This window comes from Sander vitreus, chromosome 22 (assembly GCF_031162955.1).
Source record: "Sander vitreus isolate 19-12246 chromosome 22, sanVit1, whole genome shotgun sequence".
Lineage (NCBI taxonomy): Eukaryota > Metazoa > Chordata > Actinopteri > Perciformes > Percidae > Sander > Sander vitreus.
In genome coordinates this window covers 1,103,242-1,128,846 of record NC_135876.1, presented here as the reverse complement: position 1 = coordinate 1,128,846, position 25,605 = coordinate 1,103,242, and the positions used below count along the sequence as shown (strand labels likewise).

Sequence of the window (25,605 nt, the reverse complement as noted above, 5' to 3'; positions counted from 1 at the left end):
AGTTCATGCACCGATCCGATATTACGTAATAAAGCCCTAAAGAAAAATACGTTAAAGTAGTTTATTTATGTTCTTTTTCCGTTATAACTGACTGTCAAACTGCAGAATAAAAGAACGTTCTGTGGCATTCATGTTGTACAAAGAGTTTAACCTGAGCCAGACTGACAACAAAGATAGAAATAATATCACATCCATACAGGGTTAGTAGTATACAGTTGTTAAAACATAATAAAATATATGACACACTGGTATCGGATCAGTACTCGGTATCGGCCGATACGCAAGTTCAGGTATCAGAATCGGTATCAGGAAGCAAAAAATGGTATCGGACCAGGCAATTATTATCCAATGCATATTAAATAATATACAAATATTCACCGTTAGCCAAATAAAGTGCACACCAGAAAGGGAAATCTTACTGCTACAGTGTGCAATGGTACTTTTTGCCCGTTTTAACATGACTAGGGCTGCAGCTATTATTTTCATTATCTATTAATCTCCCAATTACTTTCTTGATTATTCCTTCGTTTTGATGTCAGAAAACGGTGATAAATGTCCAGAGTCAAAGGTGACCTCTTCAAATGTCTTGTTTTGTCTGACCAACAGTCCAAAGATATTCAGTCATGGAAGACTAAGGAGACTGACAAATATTCAAATCAAAGAAGCTGGAACCAGAGAAGTCTGGCTTCTTTTTTTTATTACTTAAACCGATCAATCTGGACTAGGGATGCACCAAATCCATATTTTTGGGGTTTGGCTGAATACCGATTCCACTGGTTAAGATTCTGCTGAATCCGAAACTGAATACTGAATCCTCGTCCCATCCTCAGTCCATGAACACAGTCAACACATTAATGAAGTAAACAGTGACTGTCCTTCCTTTGCCGTACCTGAAGTTGCTGCATTCTGGCTGCTGTCTGTAGATTCCTTCATGCTCAGCTCGTATTCTTCCAGATGTTTCATACCAGATGTTGTAACAGCGGTGATGTTGTGTATTGTTTAGGGTCCTCGCCACCACCAGACTAATCAGCATTGTTAATTGAACATGTAGCTGGACTTGAATGGCCTTCTTTTGACTGAAAGTACTGCCAAACAACACTTTTTCTGCTCACCAGTTCCATTTTCACTTTCTCACAGCCTGCTGCATTGAACGCTCCACCTACGTAAACACCTTCCTGTAATCAACGGCGCCGTCATTACGTCGACCAGCGTAGCGCGTGCGTAGGGTTCGGTTCAGTGGAAAAAAATTCTAAGGTTCGGCAGAAACCGAACCCCGTCAAAAAGCCCAATATTCAGCCGAATCCGAAGCCAAATCCTGGATTTGGTGCATCCCTAATCTGGACAGATTGGTCCATTGACTAACCGACCAATTGCTGCAGCTCTAAACATGACAATGCCCTGGGTTACAAAGCAGCGTCGGTAAAGAAATGTTTTCACCTGTTTGGTTTGAAGAAGTGCCAACACCTTTAGGATGAAGTAGAACTCCTTGTTGCCAACGTCAGTGTTGGACATCACCAATGCTCTTGTGGCTGAATGGGAGCAAATCTCTGCAGCCAGTTTCCAGAATCTGCTGGAAAACCAGAAGAGTGGAGCAGCAGATAAATGATAATGATTTTGGAATGACCATTACAACTATCACCATTACCATGGGCATACTGTTAAGGTGTCCATTTAGTTTTTGCCACGTGGTGTCCCTGATCCTTCCTTTTATTGGTTTATGTATAATTTTACTTCAAAGATGTATTTGCTGTATTCACAGCTGGTTTAAATGCTCTTATTTTGAATATTTCGCTTTTATGATTAAGGTGTTATCGTCCCATTTAAAAGGAGTTTCTGTGCTAGTATCTCCTACCTGTTTCCACATAAACAAAGCAGATTAGCACGAAGATTTGAGGGAATTTTAATAACCTACTATAAACCACAGCCAGTTGCCAAAATCACAGATAAACACAGAAAGGGAGAGCTTCTGCAGGTTTGTTGAATATGAGCGGGTTCTGAAGTATAATGGCACAAAGTGATTATGTGCTTTCATGATGTAGTTTGTGCTGCCGCTGATAATGTGTTCAGTAAGGCACAATAAGATGGATTGCATCCAGTGTCAAGTTATGTTATACTAAAATAATTAAGTCGAGAAACAAGCTAAAAACAAAAATGGATTTAAAGTGTCAGTTGACAGGACTGAGACTACACTGTAAAAAAAAGTGTTTCATTTTTTTGTCAGCAATACATGTTTCATGTTGAGTCAACAAAAAAATAATTTTTGTCCAAGGGACTTGAAACATTGCGTTGCATGTCAGCATTGCAAGTTGCCAGTTCATATTAGTTGTTGTAAAAACGTGGGAATTAGTCAGAGGGAGAAATTATTTTCCACCCTCAACTATTATCGTTATGTTGGCAGCACAATCCAGAAAGAGTTGTTAAAACTCCAAATAATTCAGTAAGTTGATACAACTAAGCACTTTTTACAGTGTATGTTTCAGTGTTTATGGAGGCCTGTCTCCAACGATGCCTTTCAGATCTGATATGGGGAGCTAGAAGGCGTTCACACTGAGTTAGGAACCAGCAGAATAGTGACACATACGTTGACCCATGTAGGCTGCTGGTCCAGATCCTGTGACACTCTGTTCTGCATGGTGTGAAAGCTGCATTTTTCTGCTTGTAGATAGATAGCTTTTATTGTCATTCAACTGTACAAACAGAGTGCCCATATGAACGAAAAGTCGTTCCACTGGCTCATCAATACTGTATTTTCACAAAAAACAAATAAATACAAATGCTACAGAGTATTATCTTTAAATATGACATAACAAAAATATAAAAAAGGAGTTTGAAAGCAGCATTAATATTGATATTGCACAAATTGAAGGGCATTGAATTGTGCTTCTCCATATCAGACTATGATGTCATTCACCAGTCTAAACAACAAGTGAAAGCATGTCTGCGTTTGATGACTTTTATCTAAACTAGCTTGAGTGTCATACTGACCCCGTGGTTTATGTGCTGCTCCTCCCTGCATACCTTTTACAGTACAGGTCTGTCTTTTGCAGTCACCAAAAATCAAGTGCAGCTGCGCTACGATGGCATGAGGGTTAGACCACCAAGGAAAACGATACACACACACACACACACACACACACACACACACACACACACACACACACACACAATCACAATTACTGTTTTCCGTCGATTGTTTATAGATCCGACCGCACTTGAAAGCAACTTTATATCACAGGAGAGAGAGAGAGAGAGAGAGAGAGAGAGAAAAGAGGGAGACGTATAGCGAGTGATTTGTTGTAGCAGGAAACATTCAGCTATTACACAAACTCCCAGGCAGTTCAGTGCTTGTTTCATTTTTTTTTACCTTAATAGTGTTTTAAACTTTCTTGTGGCAGTGGTGTTTCCTGTTTCCTGTACGGGACTCTCTCACCGCCACAAACCACAGCTGAAAACACACGACAAGTTTGATCTCGCGTTTCTCCAAAAGTTGAGTCGGTCTCAACTTTTCGCCGCAGGTCCGCTGTGTTTTTTTGAGTCTCCCCCTGCGGCAACCCCCGCCTCAGCCTAAACGCACTTCCCCCATTCAAAATGAATGGATAGACCTGCATTTTTGTCGGACATCCCTGGTTTAAGTCTGGCTTGGTGGCTTTGTTGCATCTCTCTCGGTCTGCTGGTTCCTGTTGTCACTTGTCCATGAAATGCCCACAATGATATGTATATTAAAAAGAACTTATAAACATTAACTTATAAACAAATGAAAAATGACATGTAAATGATTCAAAGCCCAACTCGGGTTCCAAGTCAGGTCTCCGACTGTAAGAACTGAGTGGGACCATACAGTAAGGCTACAACTAATAATAATCAATATCAATAATCTATTAAGCTTCAGGATTATTTCCTTGATTAATCAATCAGTCTAGAAAATGTTCATAATTCCCATCACAATTTACTAGATTCCAATATAATCTCTCAGATTGCTGGTTTTGTCTGACCAACCCCCAGTCCAAACCCCCCAAATTTCTCACTTTGCTATAATTTCAAACTAGGAAAAACTGCAAATCCTCACATTTGAGAAGCTGGAAGCATTACATATTTGGGCTTTCTGCTTTAATCACATTGGTTATTGATTATCAAAATAGTTGCCAGTGGCCACCACTGTACAGATCAACTGCTTTTACCTCTGCCCCACCCCTCCGACCAGCCATTCAGCACCCAGGAAAGGGAGCTAGTGTAATTGGCTTGAACCAATCACGCTGAAGGCATGAGGACAGGATTAGTCATTAATGGAGGGCTTAGCTGTCAGCCACAGGAATGCTGCTAAGTCTCTGCTTTAGCCCTGTGCTCCATGTCACCAAGAAATAGAGAAAACTAATAATTCTGGGAGCAAAGTAAAGTAAAATACAGTGGCACTGTCTGCTGTTCTGTTAATAGCCAGAGCCACGGGTGGATGGATCAGACACTAGCTGTAAATGTCTCTGTTGCATGTGTAGCCTGGGTGTTTCCCCTTTTCATGTCCTGAACATGATATTGCTGTAGCTACTGCAGAAAAAAACTGACCTGAGAACAGTCTGCATTGGCACTAATTAACCACATTTTCATAGCCCCAAATGTCAGAATAGAATGTGTAATGTTTAGCCGTGTCAGAACAGAAGGGTTTGTTTGTTTTGGCCCTGCAGTGGTAGAAAACCCAATGGCAGTAAGTGTGAACACAGAAAGTCATTGTTTGGCAAAGACCACTCAAAATGAGTAATAAGAGAGAGATTTGGCAATGCCGGTTCCGTTAAAGAAATTGAATTTTCCTTAGCCACATCATCAATACCCCACACACACACACACACACACACACACACACACACACACACACACACACACCTGTCTGCAACTAAACAGAAGAAATTGATGCTGTCAGGGCGCTGGCAGGTCTTTTGACTTCTGCAGCCAGAATTCATTAATCAGGCCTTTTCTCTCAGGAATGTACGCAGAATCCATCACATCCTGTTCTTCCCTTTTGAATGGTTGTATGGTAACAGATTGCAGTGCTGCTCCGTCATCCCGTCCCCCAAGTCTCGCGGCTGTCGTGCAGCTTTTAGAGAAGTGGTGTATCTGAGGCCAGGGTCGGCACAAAATTAAGTGAAAGAGGAGGAGGAGGGGTGGGAGTGCAGCACCCAAACTGGACAGACTGCTGGGGGTCTGGGAGTCACTCCACGGAGGAGAGAAACATAGGAGTCTCTGCAAAGCATGCACATGTGCTCATGCAGTCTCTTTGTCTCTGTTTCACCCTCTCACCCACGCACTCCTTTTCTCTCCGTTTCTCAGAGGAAAGGCCTGGTCAAACCAGTATTTGAAGTCGCCAAATGTCATGGCAAATTCAGTCAATTCCAATGGAATTGCAGCGATAGTGGGATTCGCTGACAGGGCTTAAAGTAAATCCACACAAATGTTTTGCGATGACGATATTACTTGCAATAAATAAACAGATTAAGTGTGGTCAGTTCTGCATTTCTGCTACTTTCAGTATTCTGCTAAAATACAACAAATTGCACTGAATTTAAAACAAATGAAAGAAAATAATTTCTACTGACATTTTCTGTCAACTAACACTAAACAATCTCTGACTTTCTTTTGCGATGTGTTTATTGCGCTAGTTGATAAAAAAAAACGTTATATTGTGCAGCCCTACATTAAATATGTCTTTTAAATAAACTATGTGAAGTGGCCGAGCTAAGCTAACAAGCTTGCTAACTGACCATTAGCAAGCTTGTTAGCTCGGGAAGCTTTATCTTCCATCTTAAGCAACTTTTTAATGAACCAAATGGTGTGCAATGGTACATGGCAGAGGGAAGTGAACAGAAGAGTAGAGAGGAAGTAAAGAGAGAAGCCCCAAGAGCTATTGTGACCAACTAGTGCTTCAAGAACCAAATATTTTCGCCATCATGGATTAGTTTCTCCCTCCCACTTCGTGGTGTGCCCAGGCCATTAGAAGCTGTGTGTGCCCAGGAAGAAGGAAACCCACCAGGGGACACCGAGACACTGAGACAAAGCATGGACACAGGTGGGGTCACACGTGGCCTCGCCTCAAGCTGCTTGCTTCACAAATTACCATGCACGCTGACAGTAAGCAGCATATGCAAAAACATGGTCTCTGATTCTGTGTCTTGCGAGTGTGCACCTTCACACACAAACTCACACATGCTCCTATGCTGCTCAGACACCCAGACACAGACATTTTAAAGTCTCCAGGAATGTCTCCATATGCTTTAAAGAGAGGTACTGGACTATAAAAGGAGAAGTCTGGCTGATTCTGGCTCGTCTGTGTTTGCTTTCATGCTCCGACTCGAGTTAAGCCCCAAATAGACGCCGAACCCTGTGATCCATTGGGTGCCTATAAAATAACCATGGACGTGTTGTCCCAGATTTGAATTGTTTGAATCCTTCGCTCTAGTTAAGCTCACTTACTGGCACACTCATACTGCAGAATCTGCTGCCCAGTACGACAGACTGGTTTTTGGCCAATGACAGCATCTCCCCATATGCACATACACTGCAGGCTTCCCCCGTCCTCGGAATCCTGCCCTCTCCCTTGCTCATTAACATTTTAAGAGGAAAATCTGATTGGAGAGGCAGTGCGCGGCACAGTAAACCCCTGCTGTTACTCACACAGAAGACATGGAAACAGCAGAGATGTTTGAACAATCGAGTTTCGAAATGTATCTAAAATTATGCAAGGAAAATTATGGAGGTAATTTTGACCTACAAACTCTAAATCAGCTGTCAATTGCAGCTTGTTTTCCACACCATTGAGACATTGTGTGCTTCAATCTAGTGAAGTGCCTTTTTCTGCAGCCATGAAGCTTCTTTGTCTGTACTATCCAAGCAGCAGCGGTGTCTGTTAGACCAGTTGTTTTCTCGGCTGAGCTACTAGAGCTTTATCAGAAGCAGGGTGCATTTCCCACAGACACAAACTCACATTTTAGCCGAGCACTATCAGCTCAAGACCAAAAGGTTAATTGCTGGCGTCTCTGTCCGGTTGCGAGCCTCGCTGAATCCTCTGATCCGCGAAATGAAAGTAGCTGCCGTCATCCTGACGAGAGAAAAACACGCTGACTCACTTTCATCGCACGGTTTTTTCAGATTTTTTTTTGGGGGGGGGGGGTTTCACTCACAAACCCTGACCATGTTTTGCTGACCAATGCATGTGTGAGTCACAATGGATGAGTGAAGTCAATATTCCAATTCCATTCACTTTTTTTTCTTCTACTCAAACTCAATATTCAATCTTTATTTTTCTCCCACAGTAAACACAGTACAAGGCTGGAACCGGTTGCTAAGAGAAGTGAGGAGCAGTGGATGCCATTGTAAGCATCTGTTCTTGTGTTCACGTTGATATATTTCTGTGTCAGTCTCTGCTTGTTAAGAGTGATTGGGGGGTGGGATGCCACACATGTGATGACAGGGGTGTGGGCATATGTGGTCTGACAACCAGCGAGGTGGAAATGTAGGTTAATCTGGTCATATGGACACAACCATCATGATCAGCATCATACCTATTGTAGCAGAGGGAGGGGGGGGCAGTGGGGCGTTGGCTGAGTCTGGGAGATGGCAGAGAGAAAGAATGGCCTAAGAGGTTTGGTGCATGATTATCAGAGGACGCAGCAGAGGAAACGGGCAGTGTGTGTGTGTGTGTGTGTGTGCGTGTGTGTGTGTGCGTGTGTGTGGAAAACAGGGTTTAAGAAAGGGGAAACAGAAATGAGAGATGGAGGAGGTCAGCGGAGGAGGGTGAGAGGACTAAGGACAAAAGAACAGAAGGAGCAGAGTGGATTGATGCATTGGCCTCGGAGGTGGTGCGCTTCCCCACCCCTCCCCTCCAACCCCCCCGGCGGCCAATCTTCCAACACTCCTCTGCGTGACCGCCTGATTGGCTTGAGTGTCGTCATGGCCACGGATGCAGCTCCGTCAGTCACCATGCCACCCTGGCCCCCGCCACCCCACCACACTTCCTTTAAACCTGCTTTCATCTAATTCAATCACATGATGTAACGTAGTAAGGGGAAATGCACACCCGCTCTGAGGTGTGACATTGATGCAGTCACCATCCGTGACGGAAGATAGAAAGACCTTTTTAAACTAAACACGGAATCATTATTTTAGCGTTACCGCTGTGATAATGTCACCATGGGAGTTCTGCTTCTATTTATTTATTTATTGAATTGTGTCTGCAGTCTTTAACATGGAATGCGCCTTTTCGATAAGATCTGCATTCAGGTCTGACTAATGCGTCCACATGTATATGACAAGCTGTTTATTTAGCACAACTCCCACTGAGGCCTTTTCAAAGTGTGTCACGTTTCAAACGTTTAAACTTGAAAAGGAATCAAGATATGAGCAAGTTATATTGGAGAGCTTAATTGAAGAAGAGATATTAAAGACAATGAAAAAGCAATCATATATAGACATATAGACACACACTGTAGCTGTGAGTTTATTAGCTACAACTAATAATCTACCCTCAATGCTATATTGTAAATGGGGTGGACAAAATACTTGAACATTTCAATAATAACGCAATATAATTTAACAGCACTAGAAACTGCTGCCTCCAAAATGACCATACCAGTTGAATCAACACCTCTTTAAAACCGTTTCACAAAAACAGATACAATCATGAAGGAAGGATGTCTTGCAAAACAGTAATATTTTTTAGCTAGGTGTACCGTAATAGACTGGCAAAGTGTTTTTAAAGTTAGTCAGAGCTGGGACACACCTTACAATCTCTTGTAATTTGATACAAGTGTGGTGCATGGTAACCACAGACCTACCTAAACACGATTTTTAGGACAATACCGAATATTGATATTTGAGATGTTTTTTTTTAATTATTTAGATATTATTTACTTTATGAGATTTTTTAACATTAATATGCGTTCCCCCAGCCTGCCTATGATCCCCCAGAGGCTAGAAATGGTGATAGGTGTAAACCAAGCCCTGGGTATCCTGCTCTGTCTTTGAGAAAATGAAAGCTGATATGGGCCGATCTGGAATCTTCCCTTTATGACGTCATAAGGGGAAAGGTTACCTCCCCTTTCTCTGCTTTGCCCGCCCAGAGAATTTAGCCCACCCATGAGAAAGAGAGAGAGAGAGAGAGAGACAGAGACATCATGGCTTGAAAACAAGTGAAGCATGGCAGTTGGTCAAGGCCACACCCCCCCCCTCCCCCTTGCCCCCCCCCCCCTCTCCTCCTCAATAGCATTTAAAGCTACAGACACAGAAATGACACATCCTAATGAAAGCTCATTGTGGGACTGGCTCTAGTGGCTGTAATTCTGCACCAAGGCTGAATTTCGGGAAAGAGACTTCAGATACAGTATTAGGGGACCACTAAGGTCTATATAAAAGAGACTTCAGATACAGTATTAGGGGACCACTAAGGCCTATATAAAAGAGACTTCAGATACAGTATTAGGGGGACCACTAAGGCCTATATAAAAGAGACTTCAGATACAGTATTAGGGGACCACTAAGGCCTATATAAAAGAGACTTCAGATACAGTATTAGGGGACCACTAAGGTCTATATAAAAGAGACTTCAGATACAGTATTAGGGGACCACTAAGGTCTATTAGGGGACCACTAAGGCTTTTTAAACCATTTACTTAAGATATGGTCAGATGACACTATGTGTAGTTCATTTCAAGCATACTTATTAAACCCTCAAGTGACTTGTCAGTTTCATATTGTACAAGCAGGTCAGGGATATATCTTGGGGCTGAGACATTTAGTGATTTACATACAGGACAAGCATTGAGATTTTTGGTTCCGTGACAAACTAGAATCCCGTGTGACGTGTGGAGTAATGTCTTCCACTTTCTTTGTCTCTGTCAGGATCCTGGCAGCAGCACTGTGAATAAGCGGCATATTCTGAATCAGCTGCAACAAGATGACTGAATGTGTCCCAAGATAACAACAAGAATGAAGCGTTTGAGCTGCTTCTGTGTGTAGAGTGTACAGAGTATGGCTCTGTGCATGCTGCTGCACCGATTACTACTAATGTCTCAAAGTGCAGCATGGAGATGCTGCAGAGTGGGTTGCCATGTGTGCACTGGCAACCCCCCCCTTGCTACTCTCCTCATGGCCAGATGCATTTTGATGGAGACTCCCACCCACTCACCAGCGCCCCTTGCTCCCCGTCCTCCCTTACCAGCCCGAGAGAGACACCCAGTGGACTCGGGGTGCAACTACAGCTCCACATCCCAGCTGCCCTCATCCCGACCTGTGCTTCTTTTACACACAGAATAATTTATGGTGCAAGGCACAGTCATTTTCTAGTAATTGTACAAGCGCAGTGGGACAGCAGGCTGGATAGACTGGAGGAGGAGGGGGGGGGAAGTTGTATTCCCAACATGGTTATAAATACAAGGGCTACAGTAAGCTGTGTTCCACGCTGCAGAGCATAGTCTTATAGGGCTCCATTAGCAAGCCAATTCTCATCAGTTCTTTTGCTTCTCCGTCTGTTCCCCTCTCCCTTCATACTCCATTAGACCCCCGAGTTGAATTATAACACATTTCTGTGCTGCGGGTGCATACACACACTCCAGGCCGCATAATGCATTCTAATGCGGTTTGTGGCGATTCTCTACTTTACCAGCCTGTTGTCTGAAACTCATTTATCACTGCCGTGCAGACAGGCTGCTGCTCCTGTGAAGACTGTTCTGCATTCAACAGCACATTTTTCCCTCTCTCCTTCCCTCTATCGCCTCCCAGCTCTCTCTGCTACGTCTCATTCACTTCAAGCTAGCCAGGAATCTGCCGATGAGAATAAAGTGAGGAGAGAGGACTGCCAGTGCATTGTGGGAAGTATTCATCTCCACTGACCACAGATAATGAATGTGTAAAAAGTTGTTCATTGTTGTTATGAGAGGGCCTGAGCCGATCATATCTATTATACCATGGTCTGGGTGAATCCTCAATTCTGGTAATACGGAACCAAAGTTCTACAACACACAACAAGTCAGTCAGTCCCATTATGCCGAGCGCATGTGAAACGCTGGAGCTGGGAGGCGCGCCTGCAGGTTTCCAGTCAGCTACAACAGCAACGGAGAGAGAGTAGTGTATGAGACGAGGACGGTGTGTCGGAGTGTTTGTTCACGGTGCAATACATAAATGTTTGTTGGAGATTTAGATTTAGCCAAGGTGGAGCTAATTGTAACGCGCTGATTCTGTTGATTTTGTATTTTTAATTTCGTAGCGTAAGCGATGCTTTTTGGGTTCTATTGCCTATTGTGAGCTTTTGCTTTTAGGGAAAGTGTTTGTTCAGCATTCGTAGTGTAGCACAGCAATGTTTTAAATATTCCTTTTTTGAAAACAGTCCTTCCTGTTAGTGATTAACATGATAAATAATTCAGTCAAAAATCCAATATAATACTTGTAAAACGGGTTTCAAAGACAGGAAACAGGCACTGTATCGTTGCAAGATCTGTTACATTACAACACTTATTGCAAAATGTTTAGGGAAATGTTGAAGCTGATAATAATAACATAATAACACTAGCATGCTCCTTTTCATCGCATGATTTACACTAATATCCCTCCTCACTTCTTAATCTTTTTTTCTGCTACATTACTTTCTGTCTTCCCTCCTCTTGCTGTCTCCTTCGGCAGTCTTTTATTTTTTTTGCCTTAAACTAGGCAACAACTTTGTGAATACACTGTTGCTCAATCGATCACCTCCTAAGCACTCATCTGTTCAGGTGAAAGATGAGAGCAGGATGAAAGCGATTGCACAGTGAGTGATGAGCGGTATTATCTTTCCTCTACACACTCCGTTTCTCTGCTCTGGTGTGTTGAGTGTAGCGGCCAGGTTATATATAGACCCCGGCCCCTCCATACTGCCAGTCTGTCTGTCAACACGTCTGTCAGTGCCCGGTTTGACTCAAACACACAAAACAACACGCGTGCATAGAGGAAGCTCTTGAGTTTTTCAGTGCCATTTCCTGTTGTGTCAGATGAGTTTGTGCACTGCATGTTTCTGAGGTAGAGAGAGAGAGATCTGGTTCCCCTTTTCCTCTGTCACAGTCAGTCTCAATTTCCCTTGCTACATTCAACAGCACCGTCCGTTCCACAGCCAGAAGGACGGTGAGAAAACATGGAGCTTGTCTGTGTTGGAGGGAGGTGAAGGCCCAGGGGGTCAGCGTGTGTCCTGTCCCACTTGACGGGCGCCGTGCATCGCCATGCGTCGTGCATTCAGTATATTCAGAGGTTACAGGAGAGCCGGGGAGGATGATGACGAGGTGTTTGTGTGCAGCTCTGGATACAAGGTGACACAACAGATAGGGACCTAAAATGAGACACCATGGACTTCAAAAATATGTTGACTGTTTTTTCCTAAGTAGGGCTGGGTATCGGTCAAAAAATGTTGATACCAATACCGGGCACTGATGATGGCCAAATGGAGTGGTGTTTTAAAGTTAATATATATAAGTTGGCGACTTTTGTTTCTAAAGCATGGCAAAAAAGACGAGGTTTATTTGTTTAATTTAAGTTGCTATTTTGGTATCTGGTCCCTTGCTTTAAGTAATGGTGTCTTGTAAACCCTTTTGGGCTGGGCATACTTTTTGTGTGCAAAATAATTCATTCACCGTGACTTTGATACCGGTTCCTGAATGATACTTTTCTTGATAACCAATTTTATAAAATCCACTTTAACAAAAACAAATTGCAACATTGCTCAAATCTTTTTCTTTATTTTTTAGCTCCTACTACGTGAGCCCCGTCTCTGTGCGTTTTTCCTGCCTGTCATAACAAGCTGTCACATTAGACAGCCAATCACCAGCATTATTAGATCTTGGTAGAAACATGCTGCGTGCTAATTGGCTCATTGACACTGATGGGATTTACTCCCTAGGTACTGAAATTTGGTATTGAATGACGAGGCTTTTTTTCGATACTAAGGAGACAATTCGGTCAGTGCCTAAAAAGTATTGAATTCCCTACTTGTAAAAATGTGATGTTTTTTTACCATGTCAGGTATCTTTGCACTGTGTCCACTCACAGATTAATATAGAACAGGGGGTGTCTGCTTTGCCAACGGTGGGTTGGGTGGGTTTCGGATGGGTTTCATGTCCCGTATCAATTAATTTCCTGGTGTCTGTTTTCCTCAAAGCGTCCAATTTATTAGAACTTTCTATCAGACGCTGGCAGGCATTGCCAGCTTTGTTCTGCTCAAACTATTAAATTGAATTCCAGGTAGCATTAATAAGGTCCTAACAAAAGTTTCCCTGTCTGAAATTAGCAGATACTAACTGACTGCAGTCTGCCAGTAAAACACTTGATGTTGAGTTCAATTCAACATTTACTGTAGAAATGTGCCTTTGCTGTCTTCTGCTATTCCAGGCATGTGTTGGACTTCTCTCTGAGCATATGGTGCACATTGCATAAGGTGTTTCAATCTGATACAGAACAGTCCATTTTTGCAAAAGAGGGCACCCATTGTCTCTTGACATCACTTCTATTTTGAGTTTGTTGCTTAGTTTCATTGGAGCAGTTAGTCATCTGTTTTATTTTTTTTTTTTTAAATAAAAAGAGCAAAGAGACATAACTATTGTTTTAAAGGTAAGAGTGATATTTTGTCTGGGTCAATGTTTTTGGCCCATTTTAGTTTATCTGAATATTTTTCCATCGTTTATGTCTGAGATCATTTAGGAACTGTCACCATGATATAGTTTGTCCATTAGAGAGCACTGATTGACAGAGAGAACTGTTACTCGGAATTCTTCTTGGTCACTATTCTTTAATAACCAAGTTGAAAGGATCCCTTTTCAAAGGTTTTTTTTATTTTTTGTGTTAATTTTTGAGGTCTTAACTTCTAACGGAGACCAAACCTTTTAAGTCTTATTTAAGGTACCCTGAGGTTTCCTGTAAACAGTGAATAGTTATGTTTACACCCAAAAGAAATTGTGATTCCTTGAGATCTAGCAAACGTGTTGAATGCATTTCCTTCCTCATCAAATATGTCCAAAGTATTTCAAATCCTGCATTCTTTACATCCATGTTTTCTTGCAAGCAGTCGTCTTCTTTCCTACCATTGTTGGCTCTTTACTGCCACCCATAGTGGAATCGTGTGACGCCATTGGCAGGACTGTGTATTGTGTTACCAGAGTGCGCATGCATCCTCATGTGCGTGCAGAAGACAACAAAAACAGGGTCCCACTCATGAAAAAGTCCTCTTTGTCACAAATACAAATGCAGACCAAAATCACAAAACTTGCCACAATTGCAGCCTCTGCAGGACTTCTCATCAACAAATCAAAGACCAAGGATGAGTTGTCATAAGTTGATGAATATCAATAAAAAACGGACAATAGGGGTGGGAATCCCCAGAGCCCCCACGATACGATATTATCATGATACTTACGTTGCGATACAACATTAAACATATTGCAATATTCTTCAATATATTGCAATTTATAACCCTTTTTTCCAACTTCAAATTATGTCCCTAAAGGAAAACTTTGTCAACATCTGTTTTTATCTAAATCGAATTAATTCCTGTTTGTTCATCTCACCATTTAGTAGACTTTACGAAGAAACAATTCGCACATCCAGCAATTCTTCTATGCAGGTGTGTTGGAAAATATCACATTCGACTTGAAAAAAGGAAGATCCTGCACTCTGCTCTTGCTAAAGAATCACCATTTATTGAAGAAACTAATGTTTCACCTTCTCTGGACCTTAGTCAAGGAAACTTGCTGTAGCAAGAGCAGAGTGTGGGATCTTCCTTTTTTCAAGACTAAATTGATTCTAGTACCAAAAAGTTAAATTCTCACGTGCAATTTATATATTTAGAGATCGATACTTGGCGTCTGTGTATCGATACAGTATTGCCACAAATAATATCGCAATACTATGCTGTATCGGTTTCCCCCCCCCCACCCATAACAGACAATGCCACAAACCTGGACAGAGAGGCACTGGAAGAGGTGGACATGTTTACATACCTGGGAAGGGTTGTTGGGAAGGACGGAGGCACCCCCCCGTCTGTCGCAAGCAATGATGACGCAGTGATTAGTGACGATTCTCTCCGACCAATCAGGAGTCTGCAGGTTTTCACATCACCTGTTGGTATCGCCTCAGCTCGCTTGGAACCTCGACGGAGGAGATACTAAAAAAAAGTACCTGTTGGCAGGTACCAGGTACTTTTTTTTCATAATGGAAAACCCAAAAAGATGAGTAGAGGCGAGTCGAGCAGGTACCATGTAATGGGAAAACACCATTAGACAAATTTGGAGTTCAAAACATCTCCACAAAAAAATCTAATCTGCATCTTCAACTCAAATGTTGAATCAGTTTGATTTCACGGGGCAGAAACATGGAGAACCACAAAGGCAAGAGGCAATGAACTCCAGACCTTCGAAAACAGATGCTTACGAATCATCCTGGCCAAACACAATAACTAACGAAGAGCTCTGGAAAATCACTAAACAAGAACCAATTGAAACACAAATCAAACGCAGGAAATGGGGCTGGATAGGGCATACCCTGAGGAAACCTCCATTGAGCACGACCAGACAGGCCTTAACCTGGAACCCACAAGGGGGGAAAAAAAGCCAGGAAGACCCAGAAACAGCTGGAGAAGAGCTGTGGAGGCAGAACTCCAAGAAACCTCATCCTGGAAAGAAGCAGAGAAGACCGCTCAACACCCAACCAGCTGGAGAAAGTTCATGAATGACCTATGCATCCCAAAGAGCAAAATAGGTTGAAAAGAGACTGATGAAGAATCTGCTCCATAGTAGGGCTGAACAGTTTGGGGAAAAAAAATCTAATTGCAGTTTTTCTGCCAGATATTGCGATTATGATTCGATTTGCGATTATTATTATTTTAAAGTTAAAGTTTAGCTAAAGTTCAATACTCACTGTGTAACAGATAAAACATCATGGAGCATTATAACATGAGACACCATCAAAACTACTCTATATTCTTATACAAGGGTGAGAACATAGATATTAGAACATAGAACAGTCAAACATAAAACATTTATCACAAAAGCTAAAGTTATAATAATAATAAAAACAATTCCAATAATAAATACTAATACTTTCTGTAAAGTGTAATGTCTGATCTGCCTCAGTTCAACAGCAGCATCTACATACTACACCTTCTACATTCATCTTAAATGAAGTAATAAAAAATAAATAAATCCACTGAAAGACAGGCCATTTCTGTTAACAACCTGTGATATGTAACATTATTCCAGCATTCATCTTGTGAAAAAACAGTAAATATAATGATAAAAAGAGGAATAAAAAATGTTTAACCAAATGTTACACCAAACATTCAATGTATTAGATTAATCGTGTAGCCCTACCCCATAGTGCTACGAGAGGTCCAGAAGGGAACCTTTTTAATCGGAATCGAAAATCATATGTATCGTGAGTTTTTGCGACAATTCTTTTCCCTAGAATCAATATTTTTAGGGCCCCAGTGCCGACTACGGCAGTGGCCCTATTGAAACTGAACAAATTATTTATTTATTAATTTTTTAATGATTGACCAAAATATTTTCTGTTTATATGGTACCGCTGACTGTGACTTCATCATCATATTTGTTTCCAGCAAAACAGACCGAAAGCAGAAAATCCATCTTATGTTCTTCTTTACAAATGGAATAAATGTCAGACTGACTGACTGACATGGGATGTGCATTCTTCTTAGAAAACAATTAGTTTTTAAAAAAATGTCTCATGATATATTGTCTCCAGAAGTGTATTATTCCACCTTTGTTTTTGTTAAAGAAGGAAAAGAAAACTGTATCGAATCACAATACAAATCCAGGCGGCGCCCATGTATCGTGAAAGAATCGAATCGGGACAAAAGCATATCGCCCAGCCCTACCAAGTTGCATTATGGGTTTTTGGATTTGATCCATAAAAGTCAACATAACTCGGTGTCTGCTGTTTTGCTTTTGACCATTCTTTTATAAATCGGTCTCATGCCATCTTCTAACTTTCTGTGGGTGCAATACCAAATAGCTAAACAACCTCTTTAAGTACAGTTGAAGACATACTACCTGTAAAGGCACCATGAATAATATGAGGTTAAATGTTTGTGACGTGCAGTATGCATGTTAACAGTGGGCCTCTGCTCCTCTGCACTGTAATAGGCCCTGTGCACACTCTGCACTTTGTCAGAAATGATTGTTAAATTACTGTGTGAATGAAAGTGGAGACCTTGGGAAAAGGTTTTGGTTTAACTTCTGTCAAAGTGGACGTTAAAGCTTGTTAATTAGTCCTCCACTGGATGCAGTTTGGTTAGTCTGGCCTGAGTGGAATCTAAATGGATTTGACCCCAGCCTCACACTCAGGCCACACTCAATCATCTGCATATAGACTTGATCTTTACTGCATTATTCCCTAAAAAAAACTCCAATTAAAGCTGCAGCACACTGGCTCCATTTTAGTTGGAACTGATGAGCCTGAACCCGAGTTCAGCCAAACCGTCATCTCTCAGTGGTTTGCCGCCATGCTCAAGCACTTGCTGTGTGTTGGACTGAAACCGAGAAACAGCGGGTACATCTAACTGAAAACGGCAGGACACCACTGAATCCTTTTTTTCTGCTCCCGCATGTGTGCAGGAAATTAAATAATCATTTCTCTGAAAAATATTCCTGTTATTCCAAGACCGGCAGGAAGTCCCATCTGTGTCCTGAGAACAGTTCAAACCCTCTGACTGAAGTGTATCTCCCCCCCTCACATTCCTCACCTGTAACAAACAGAGTGGAGAGGTGTGGTGCTGGCACAGCCTCTGATATCGGAGTTCTTTTTCTGGTCGGCCATTTATCTGCTCTGTCTTCTACTGAATGTTTGGGTGCTGGATCTCCTCCAGAGAGACACAAAGCTGGCATCAGTCTCAGAGACTCAGCTCTGCTCCAAAATATTTTTTCAGAAGCACTCAGAACAACGTCAAATGCTCTGAGCTGTAGCCATGGTAACCTATCTTTCTGGCTTCTGTGGATTGACATTTCGGATGCTGCCAAGTTTTCAAAGACCACTTTTGAAACTGTCTTTGTGTGTCTGCACTGACACTGCGGGGCCACATTTGTGATTAAGTTTATGGCGTTGCCTGTTGTCAGTTGTTGTCACTTAGAAAGATAACTGCAGCAAGTCTAGTAGGGATGGGGGGCAAAATCGAAGATCGAATGTGTTTTTTTAAATAGATTTTTTCCCCTAGAATCTAGGGAATCTATTTTGTTTATTATTTGTTTAGCAGTGATTCACCTGAGCACCGCAAGTGGAACGTCAAGGATATGGGCTAATTTTAACTAACCTTTTTATGCAATTGTAAGCATTATTTATGGCAGCATGGTTTCTAAGATGGCTTGTTCTGTCACAGGAAAGTGTCAGGTTCAGTCCCCTGCAACATGTGTCCTGTCAGAATAATACTGAATCTACGATCTGCTCACTGGTAGCAGGTCTTTGTCAGGGAAATGGACACATTTCTTATCTTTTAGTTTAGAAGGGATTATAGACACAATGCAATGTCAGCCTACAAGGCCAATCAAATACACACGAGCACACATTTCTGCTTGGTTACCACATTCACCTTGTGGTCGTCGTGACAAAAGATAAATCATTGACTAAAATCCTGTCCGAGTATTATAAATGGTTGTCTAGTGTTTGGGCGTCCAAGCTTTTACACATTACCTGTTACACTGACTTCCTGCATCATATTTAATTTTTTCACTGCCCAACACAGCCCCCTGTGCTCTTTTAGCGCTGCTCTGACAATTTTTATAGACCAAACAACTTGTCAATTAATCGAGAAAAATACTCGCCAGATTAATCGACAATGAAAATAATCATTAGTTGCAGCCCTAATGCTAATACCAGTAGCCCGTTCTGTTCATTGTGTTTGTCTCTGGTCTCCAAGTAGACAGATACATTATTATGTAACTGTGCTGAATCCATCTGTTTTGCAGACCTGATTAGAATCGGACTGGTATGATTTTAAAGTATCTGCAAGCCACATGTGGCATGTGATTTGATAAGCAGCTGCATCCTGCCGTGCAGGACTCATAACTCACTGCCTCACCTTCATGCTCTTAGAAAGAGAAGTTGGCTTTATGTACAGCAGGGCTGTTGCTTTACAGCTACAAGTGCATGTTTGTGATTTTTAATTGCAACAAACAGCACAGCTTGTTGCATTCAATAGTCCAGTCCAGGATGTGAGAGCTGTTGGTTTCTGTGCTGGACAGGACCAACATTACAGATAGTTAGATCTCAGCACACTCTGGAGTCATTTCAGGGCTTCTTCTGCTTATGGAATTCCTGGAATATCATTGCCTGTTCAGAGGAAAATCAGGACACTCATAAAGTCTCTAGCTGTGTTGGAAACCATTCCCTATCACGGAAACTGTGTGCTATATGGTGTGTTTGCTATTTTGTAGTGGCGGTGGTCTGAGGTTAATTTCATTCACCATGTAGTCCAGTGTACATACGATGTACCCTACTACTACTCCTGTATACCACAATGCAAAGCGGTCATGTTTTCCCGGAGAAGAAGAAGCAGATGCACCTGTGAAAACTGAAAAGGAAAAATGGAGTGGACTTTCCTTTCTAAACAGTGGAAATGTAACATGCAACATATATACAACTTTTTACTCTCTTCCTGAGTGCTCACTTTGTTTCAGGGACGTATCAGAAGTATTTTTGGTTTGGTTTGTTTACATGATGCTGGGCGCGCCTGCCTCCGTCACATACCTAACCAGCGCATCTCCTGACACGCAACAATGTGTTTTCAGTTAGTGTCCGAAATCTCGTTTGGGCTTTTCCGCCTTTATCTGACAGGACAGCTAGGTGAAAAAGGGGAGAGAGAGGGGGAAGACATGCAGGAAATCATCACAGGTCGGAATCAAACCCTGGACCTCTGCGTCGAGGCATAAACCTCTCAGTATATGTGCGCCTGCTCTACCACTGAACCAACCTGGCCACACATTTAGCTGACGCTTTTATCCAAAGCGACTTCCAATTAAGTGTGTATATATAGTTCACTATTTAATAAACACTATATAGGGAATATTAAGTGAGTGAATGAGGGAACAAGGTCAAACACAGCTTCTGTAGAAGTTAAGTAGAATGTTTAGATCTTAAAGAGCCCCTATTATACACCATTTCAGCCTCATATTTGTACACTTGGGGTCTCCTAGAATAGGTTTACATGTTTTGATGTTCAAAAAACATTATGTTTCTCTTACTGCCGATTGCTGCACTGCCTCCACCTGAAATGCTACGTCTGAGCTCTTGGTCCGCCTTCCTGAAAAGCCAAGTCTGCTCTGATTGGTCAGCCTGCCCACTCTGTTGTGATAGTCAACAGAATTCAAACAAGCCACTGGGCAGGCTGTGCTTGCTCAGGCAGCACCAATGGGCAGCACAGATGTAAAAACTGGGCTGGCTTTCTCAATCAATGACATCACTAATTGATGAATTTCAAACAGGAATGTGGGCGAGGCGTTTTCAGGCAGTTGAGAAAAAGTGCTGTCTGTGGGAGAGAAAGCTCCATTTGGAGTCAAATGTGTTTTTTGTACTTCATACGTCTATTACATACACACACAAACACTATATAACACGCTAAAAGGTGGGGAAAATCCAAAAAAGCATGATAAGGTCTTTTAAAATAAAATGTTGTTAATGATCTGACCTCCTCTTCTTCTCTCCTTTCCTCCACCAGACAACATCACCTACAGGTCCGGGCCGGTCCGACTCGCCGGTCTACACCAACTTGCAGGAGCTGAAGATCTCTCAGTCAAGCTTGCCGCCCGTCCCCTCCAGCTCCCCTCTCCACATCTTGGGCGACTGGGAGACCCACAAAGACCTGAGCGGCAGGCATTTCTACTACAACCGCGCCAGCGGAGAGCGGACCTGGAAGCCCCCGCGCACCAGGGACGCCAGCGGCAGCACAAGCAGTATCCGAGGAGACAGCCAGGGCACAGCGGAGAGTGAGGTGAGGGATGCTTAAACCAGCTCAAGCCATTTCTTTATCTTGCATGGTATATAAACTGTAAAAAGGTCTCAAGTTTAATTGTGAGACTGTGTGACTTCTGTTTAAAGGGAAGCTATTATACTTTTCTGTATTTTCTGTCATATCTATAATGTTACAATGTCATATGTTCATGTTAAACGTGGCCAGAGCTTCAAATAATGAGATATTTCAGAGAAATCCCCATGAGCAAAAGATTTTCCAATGTTCTGAGCCTTCAATAGTTTTTTCCTACGGGTTTCTATGATTGGTCCAAGCAGGCTATTGTAGTTTTTTTAGGCTGCTGCTGTGTGTACATAGAGATAGCTACATGCTAAGTCAGGGAAAGCGGTAATCTTGGCTGCCATTGTTGTTAATTTTTCCCCACTTTCTGGTCACATTACTGCTAAAACATATCCGGTAGGGCTAAACGATTTGGAGAAAAAATCTAATTGCGATATTGTGATTACGATTTGATTTGTGATTTTTTTTTTCTTCTTAAAAGTTTAGCTAAAGTTCAATACTCACTGTGTATCAGATAAAACATGTCATGGAGCATTATAACATGAGACACCATCAAAACTACTCTATATTCTAATGCAAGGATGAGAACATAGATGTGAGTGTTTTTCTTTTAATAAGCATGGAACATAGAACAGCCAAACACAGAACATTTATCACAAAAGCTAAAGTTATAATAATAGAAAACAATTCCAATAAAAAATATCAGTACTTTCTGTAAAGTGTAATGTCTGATCTGCCTCAGTTCAACAGCAGCATCTACATACTACACCTTCTACCATCATGTTCAATAAATTATGATCATTTGATTAATCACGGTCTTCACGATTAGCTAATCGCATTCTTTCAAATCTCAATTTCGATTTGAAAATGATTCATCATGCAGCTTTTGATGCTAGAAGGTGCTGCTTCATTCCATTACAATCTAACACTAACTACAAGTGGCTACATGCTAACGCCAGGGACACTTGTAATCTTGGCTGCTAATGTTGTTTAAATTTCTCCCCAATTTCGGGTCACATTACTGCTGGAACATGTCCGGTTGTGTAGTATTGGTTTAGAAGCCTTTATTGGTGATTTCTCACAGTACAAAGTCCAAAAGTTGGACAGCAGCAGAGATTCCAGAGACAAAATAAAGTGTTTTTTGAATATTAAAGCATGTAAAAACACAAAATACAAGTATCAATCTGAAAACTGTATATAATAGGTCTCCTTTAAAAGCTGTTTGGGCAGCATGAGCAAAGCATGCACAAAACTGCAACAAAATTCATTCTTTTAGACCACGTGTCAAACTCAACCCCGCCCTCGAAGGTTTTGATCCGGCCCGCATATCAATTTACGTTCACAGTAAACTCTGGCCCACCTAGTTGTACACTTTTAGGGCTTTATGTCGATCAAACTGTAAGTGAGAAAGCTATATGAGACATGGAATAATACAGTCAAAGATATTTGACCTTTTCAAAAATTAAAGCATGATGTGATTCTCATTTTCCAGTGTGGCCCTGCATGACGTTGAGTTTGACACCCCTGTTTTAGACCCACAGGAAACGCAACAGTAGGTGTGACCACATGAAACACAGGATTCAGGTATTTAGTTAGTTCTAAGCTGTTGCCACAGTTGTGGAGGACATTAACAGTCTGTACATGGACTCCCTGGCAGTCGGTCTTAAATCAACAGGCTGTGGTGAAGGTGTGGTGGACCTCAAAGGACTGTTTCAATGGAGTTGTGGTTACTGAAGGTAGGCAAACAAGAGTGCCTTTGATATGGGGAAGTCGTGGTTTCCTGTCAGGTTGTAGTTTTCTGCCTAACTATCCAACACCGCCCCCATGGGGAGGTTTGGTTTATTGCAGTGTTTTGTTAAGGAGAGTAAAGTTGGCTAATGGAATATCACGGCTGAATTGATTGATTGAGTCAGTCAACAGAAAAAGAATCAACATACATTTTGAAATTTGTGCATGCTGGTTCCAGCCTCTCAAATGTGAGGATTTGCTGTTTTTTTCTGTTTTCTGTCATTTGTAAACTGATCAGTTATGAATTGTAATAATCATTTGTAGCTGTCCTTATTACTACAAACGCGTCATTGTGTAAGCAACATTTGAATGCTGAAGCTGGTCGAGGTGGAACTATTTTTAAGGGAATAGTCTGACGTTTTGGGAAATACTCGTATTTGCTTTATTGGATGAGTATTATACCTCTTTCACACCAATGACTCGTGTCAGACCAGGGTTATCTGACTAGGGCTGGGCAATACATCAATGTTATATCGATATAGCGATATGAGACTAGATATCGTCTTAGATTTTGGATATCGTAATATGACAAGTGTAATCTTTTCCTGGTTTTAAAGGCTGCATTACAGTAAAGTGATGTCATTTTCTGAACTTACCAGACTGTTCTTGCTGCTCTATTATTTACCTTTACCCAACGGTAACCTCAGGAGATCAAGGCGGCCACAGGTTTGAGACGCAGGCAGCGCAGTTCTCAGCTGATCTAACAGATGATTGGTTCGGAATCGACTCAACACGATGACATTTCATATAAACATTATTTTTTTATATATTTGTCTGATTTGAAGGTTTATTCTGTACAGAACACATGTTGTGTGGCTGATGGTGATGTTTAGAAGTCAGAGAGACTAAATCTGTTCAGATTAGGGATCATCTACAGTCTGTTGTTGATTAACATCAGCAGCAGATCACATGTAGAGCATTTTAACAGCTCCTCTGTCTTAATAAAAACAACTGGAGACTGTGCACAAGCTGATATATGGGTCTGATAACATTTTAATTAATTGGAATCGGACCTAACAGGATGTGAGTGTTTCTGTGACTTCCTGTTCAGCCTGAAGGCTGCTGGAAACTATCCGACTTGACCACGGGTTTACACGTCATATTCAGTGCTCAGCTAAGTTGTCATATACTCCAGTCCAGCTGAGAGAGAGATACATTTTTTATTTTCTGATCTTTTCACAGCGATTACGTTTTAAAGCACAAATGAATAGCCAACACACACAGTCAACAGGTGATTTTGTGGAGACAGACGCTCTTATAGTTTCATTCTCCTCCTCTGCAGTTCATTCATTGCAGGTGCAGCAGTAAACAAGGATGTAGGATACTCTAGTATCAATTTATAACCATTTAGGGCAAGGCCGAGGGGAGAACATTTCTCCTCATGCATATACATATACTACATTCATGTTTACATTCAGCTTATTCATTTGCAATGACTGTCTTGCACTGTTTGATATGACCTTAGGGACTGTTCGTTATTTAATTAAGGGGCCACCGGAGGAGTTTTGGGACCTTTAGTCAAAATAGACCTGACCCTCCCTTCACCAGCATTAAATTTTGGCTGACCTTCCAAAGTGATTGGGAGAAAAGGGATAACCCTCCCCAACAATTTATTGTACTGGTATGCGCTTGGCAAAGATATACAGATTACCATTGTTTTTTTACAGCCATGACGTACGTGACTAAACCTCTACATTCTCATCTGACGCATCACACTCCTCTGTTATGGTGGAGGGGCCATTTCAGTAGATTTACTCACTGACATTGTTGTGGAAACACCATAAGCATGGAAACTAAATGCACACTTCCTGCATTACTGCATTACTTCAAATACTAAGTTCCTCCTCTAGTAAACTAGTATTCACATGAAATAAAACAATAAAATATTGAGACCAGTCAGCAAAGCACACTGGGTAATTCAACACTGGTTGCCATGGACTCGTCACTAGTCTTCCTCAGTCATTGTATATTTTATCATAGGTAAAGCTGCCGAAGCTGAACATTATCCAAAACTCCATTTCTCAGACGAGTGTCAATTTGGGAGCTTGCATGTTACCACTCCTTCCTTCTCAAATGCCTTGAAAAGGCTGTCGTTGGCACATTTTCACAAGTAATCACCGGGACCGAAAGGATATACCTCCCGTCTCATGCCCTCCCGGCTGCCGGCTGGTGCTGTCTGCGGCCCGAGTTTCGGCTTTTCAAAATAAAAGCTTGCGTCTGGTCAACTATGTTTTCGTACGGTGTTTTGGATGTTTTTGAACTAAACAGTACGGCAATCATGCTAATGAATGAATAACATTATTTTTTCATCAGATGTCTTAGTTACAACACGATTGAGCTAGCAAAGCAGTTTTGTGTTTATATGTGCGAGCGGGATTTATTCAGTTAGGGTAGTCCCACGGTCTCTAAAACTACAGGTCTGGCTGACTAAGCAGGGAGGGACCCATCTGCTAGCAATAGGGGCCGAGACTGAGAGAGCTACATGGATGAATATGCACCAAACAAGACACTTTGAAATTTTGCTCTACTCATGAATACAAAAGTTGGGTGACCCTTACCTGTAGACAAAAAAAAATTGGATGACCCTCCCCTCAGCAAAGAATAAAAAGACATGACCCTCCCCTATTTTCCTCCGGTGGTCCATTCCATGAAATACCGAACAGTCCCTTATTATTTCATATTTTATTATGTTATATTGTAATCCCTGCATTGCACTATTTTTATGTCATGTGTCGTATAACGTTCTCATTTATTTTTTTACTTGTGATTTTCTATAAATTTAAGTAGCA

General features: G+C 41.7%; 1 protein-coding gene across 6 annotated transcripts in view; it reads left to right on the top strand.

The window, feature by feature from the left end:
- arhgap12b (Rho GTPase activating protein 12b) overlaps positions 1-25,605 on the top strand; it is an 86,374-nt gene that overhangs the window by 40,032 nt on the left and 20,737 nt on the right. For all 6 annotated transcript variants that reach the window (XM_078280681.1, XM_078280680.1, XM_078280678.1 and 3 more), the window contains exon 3: positions 20,717-20,989. In XM_078280681.1, coding sequence (XP_078136807.1) covers positions 20,717-20,989 — 273 coding nt within the window. The remainder of the gene's footprint in view (positions 1-20,716; positions 20,990-25,605) is intronic.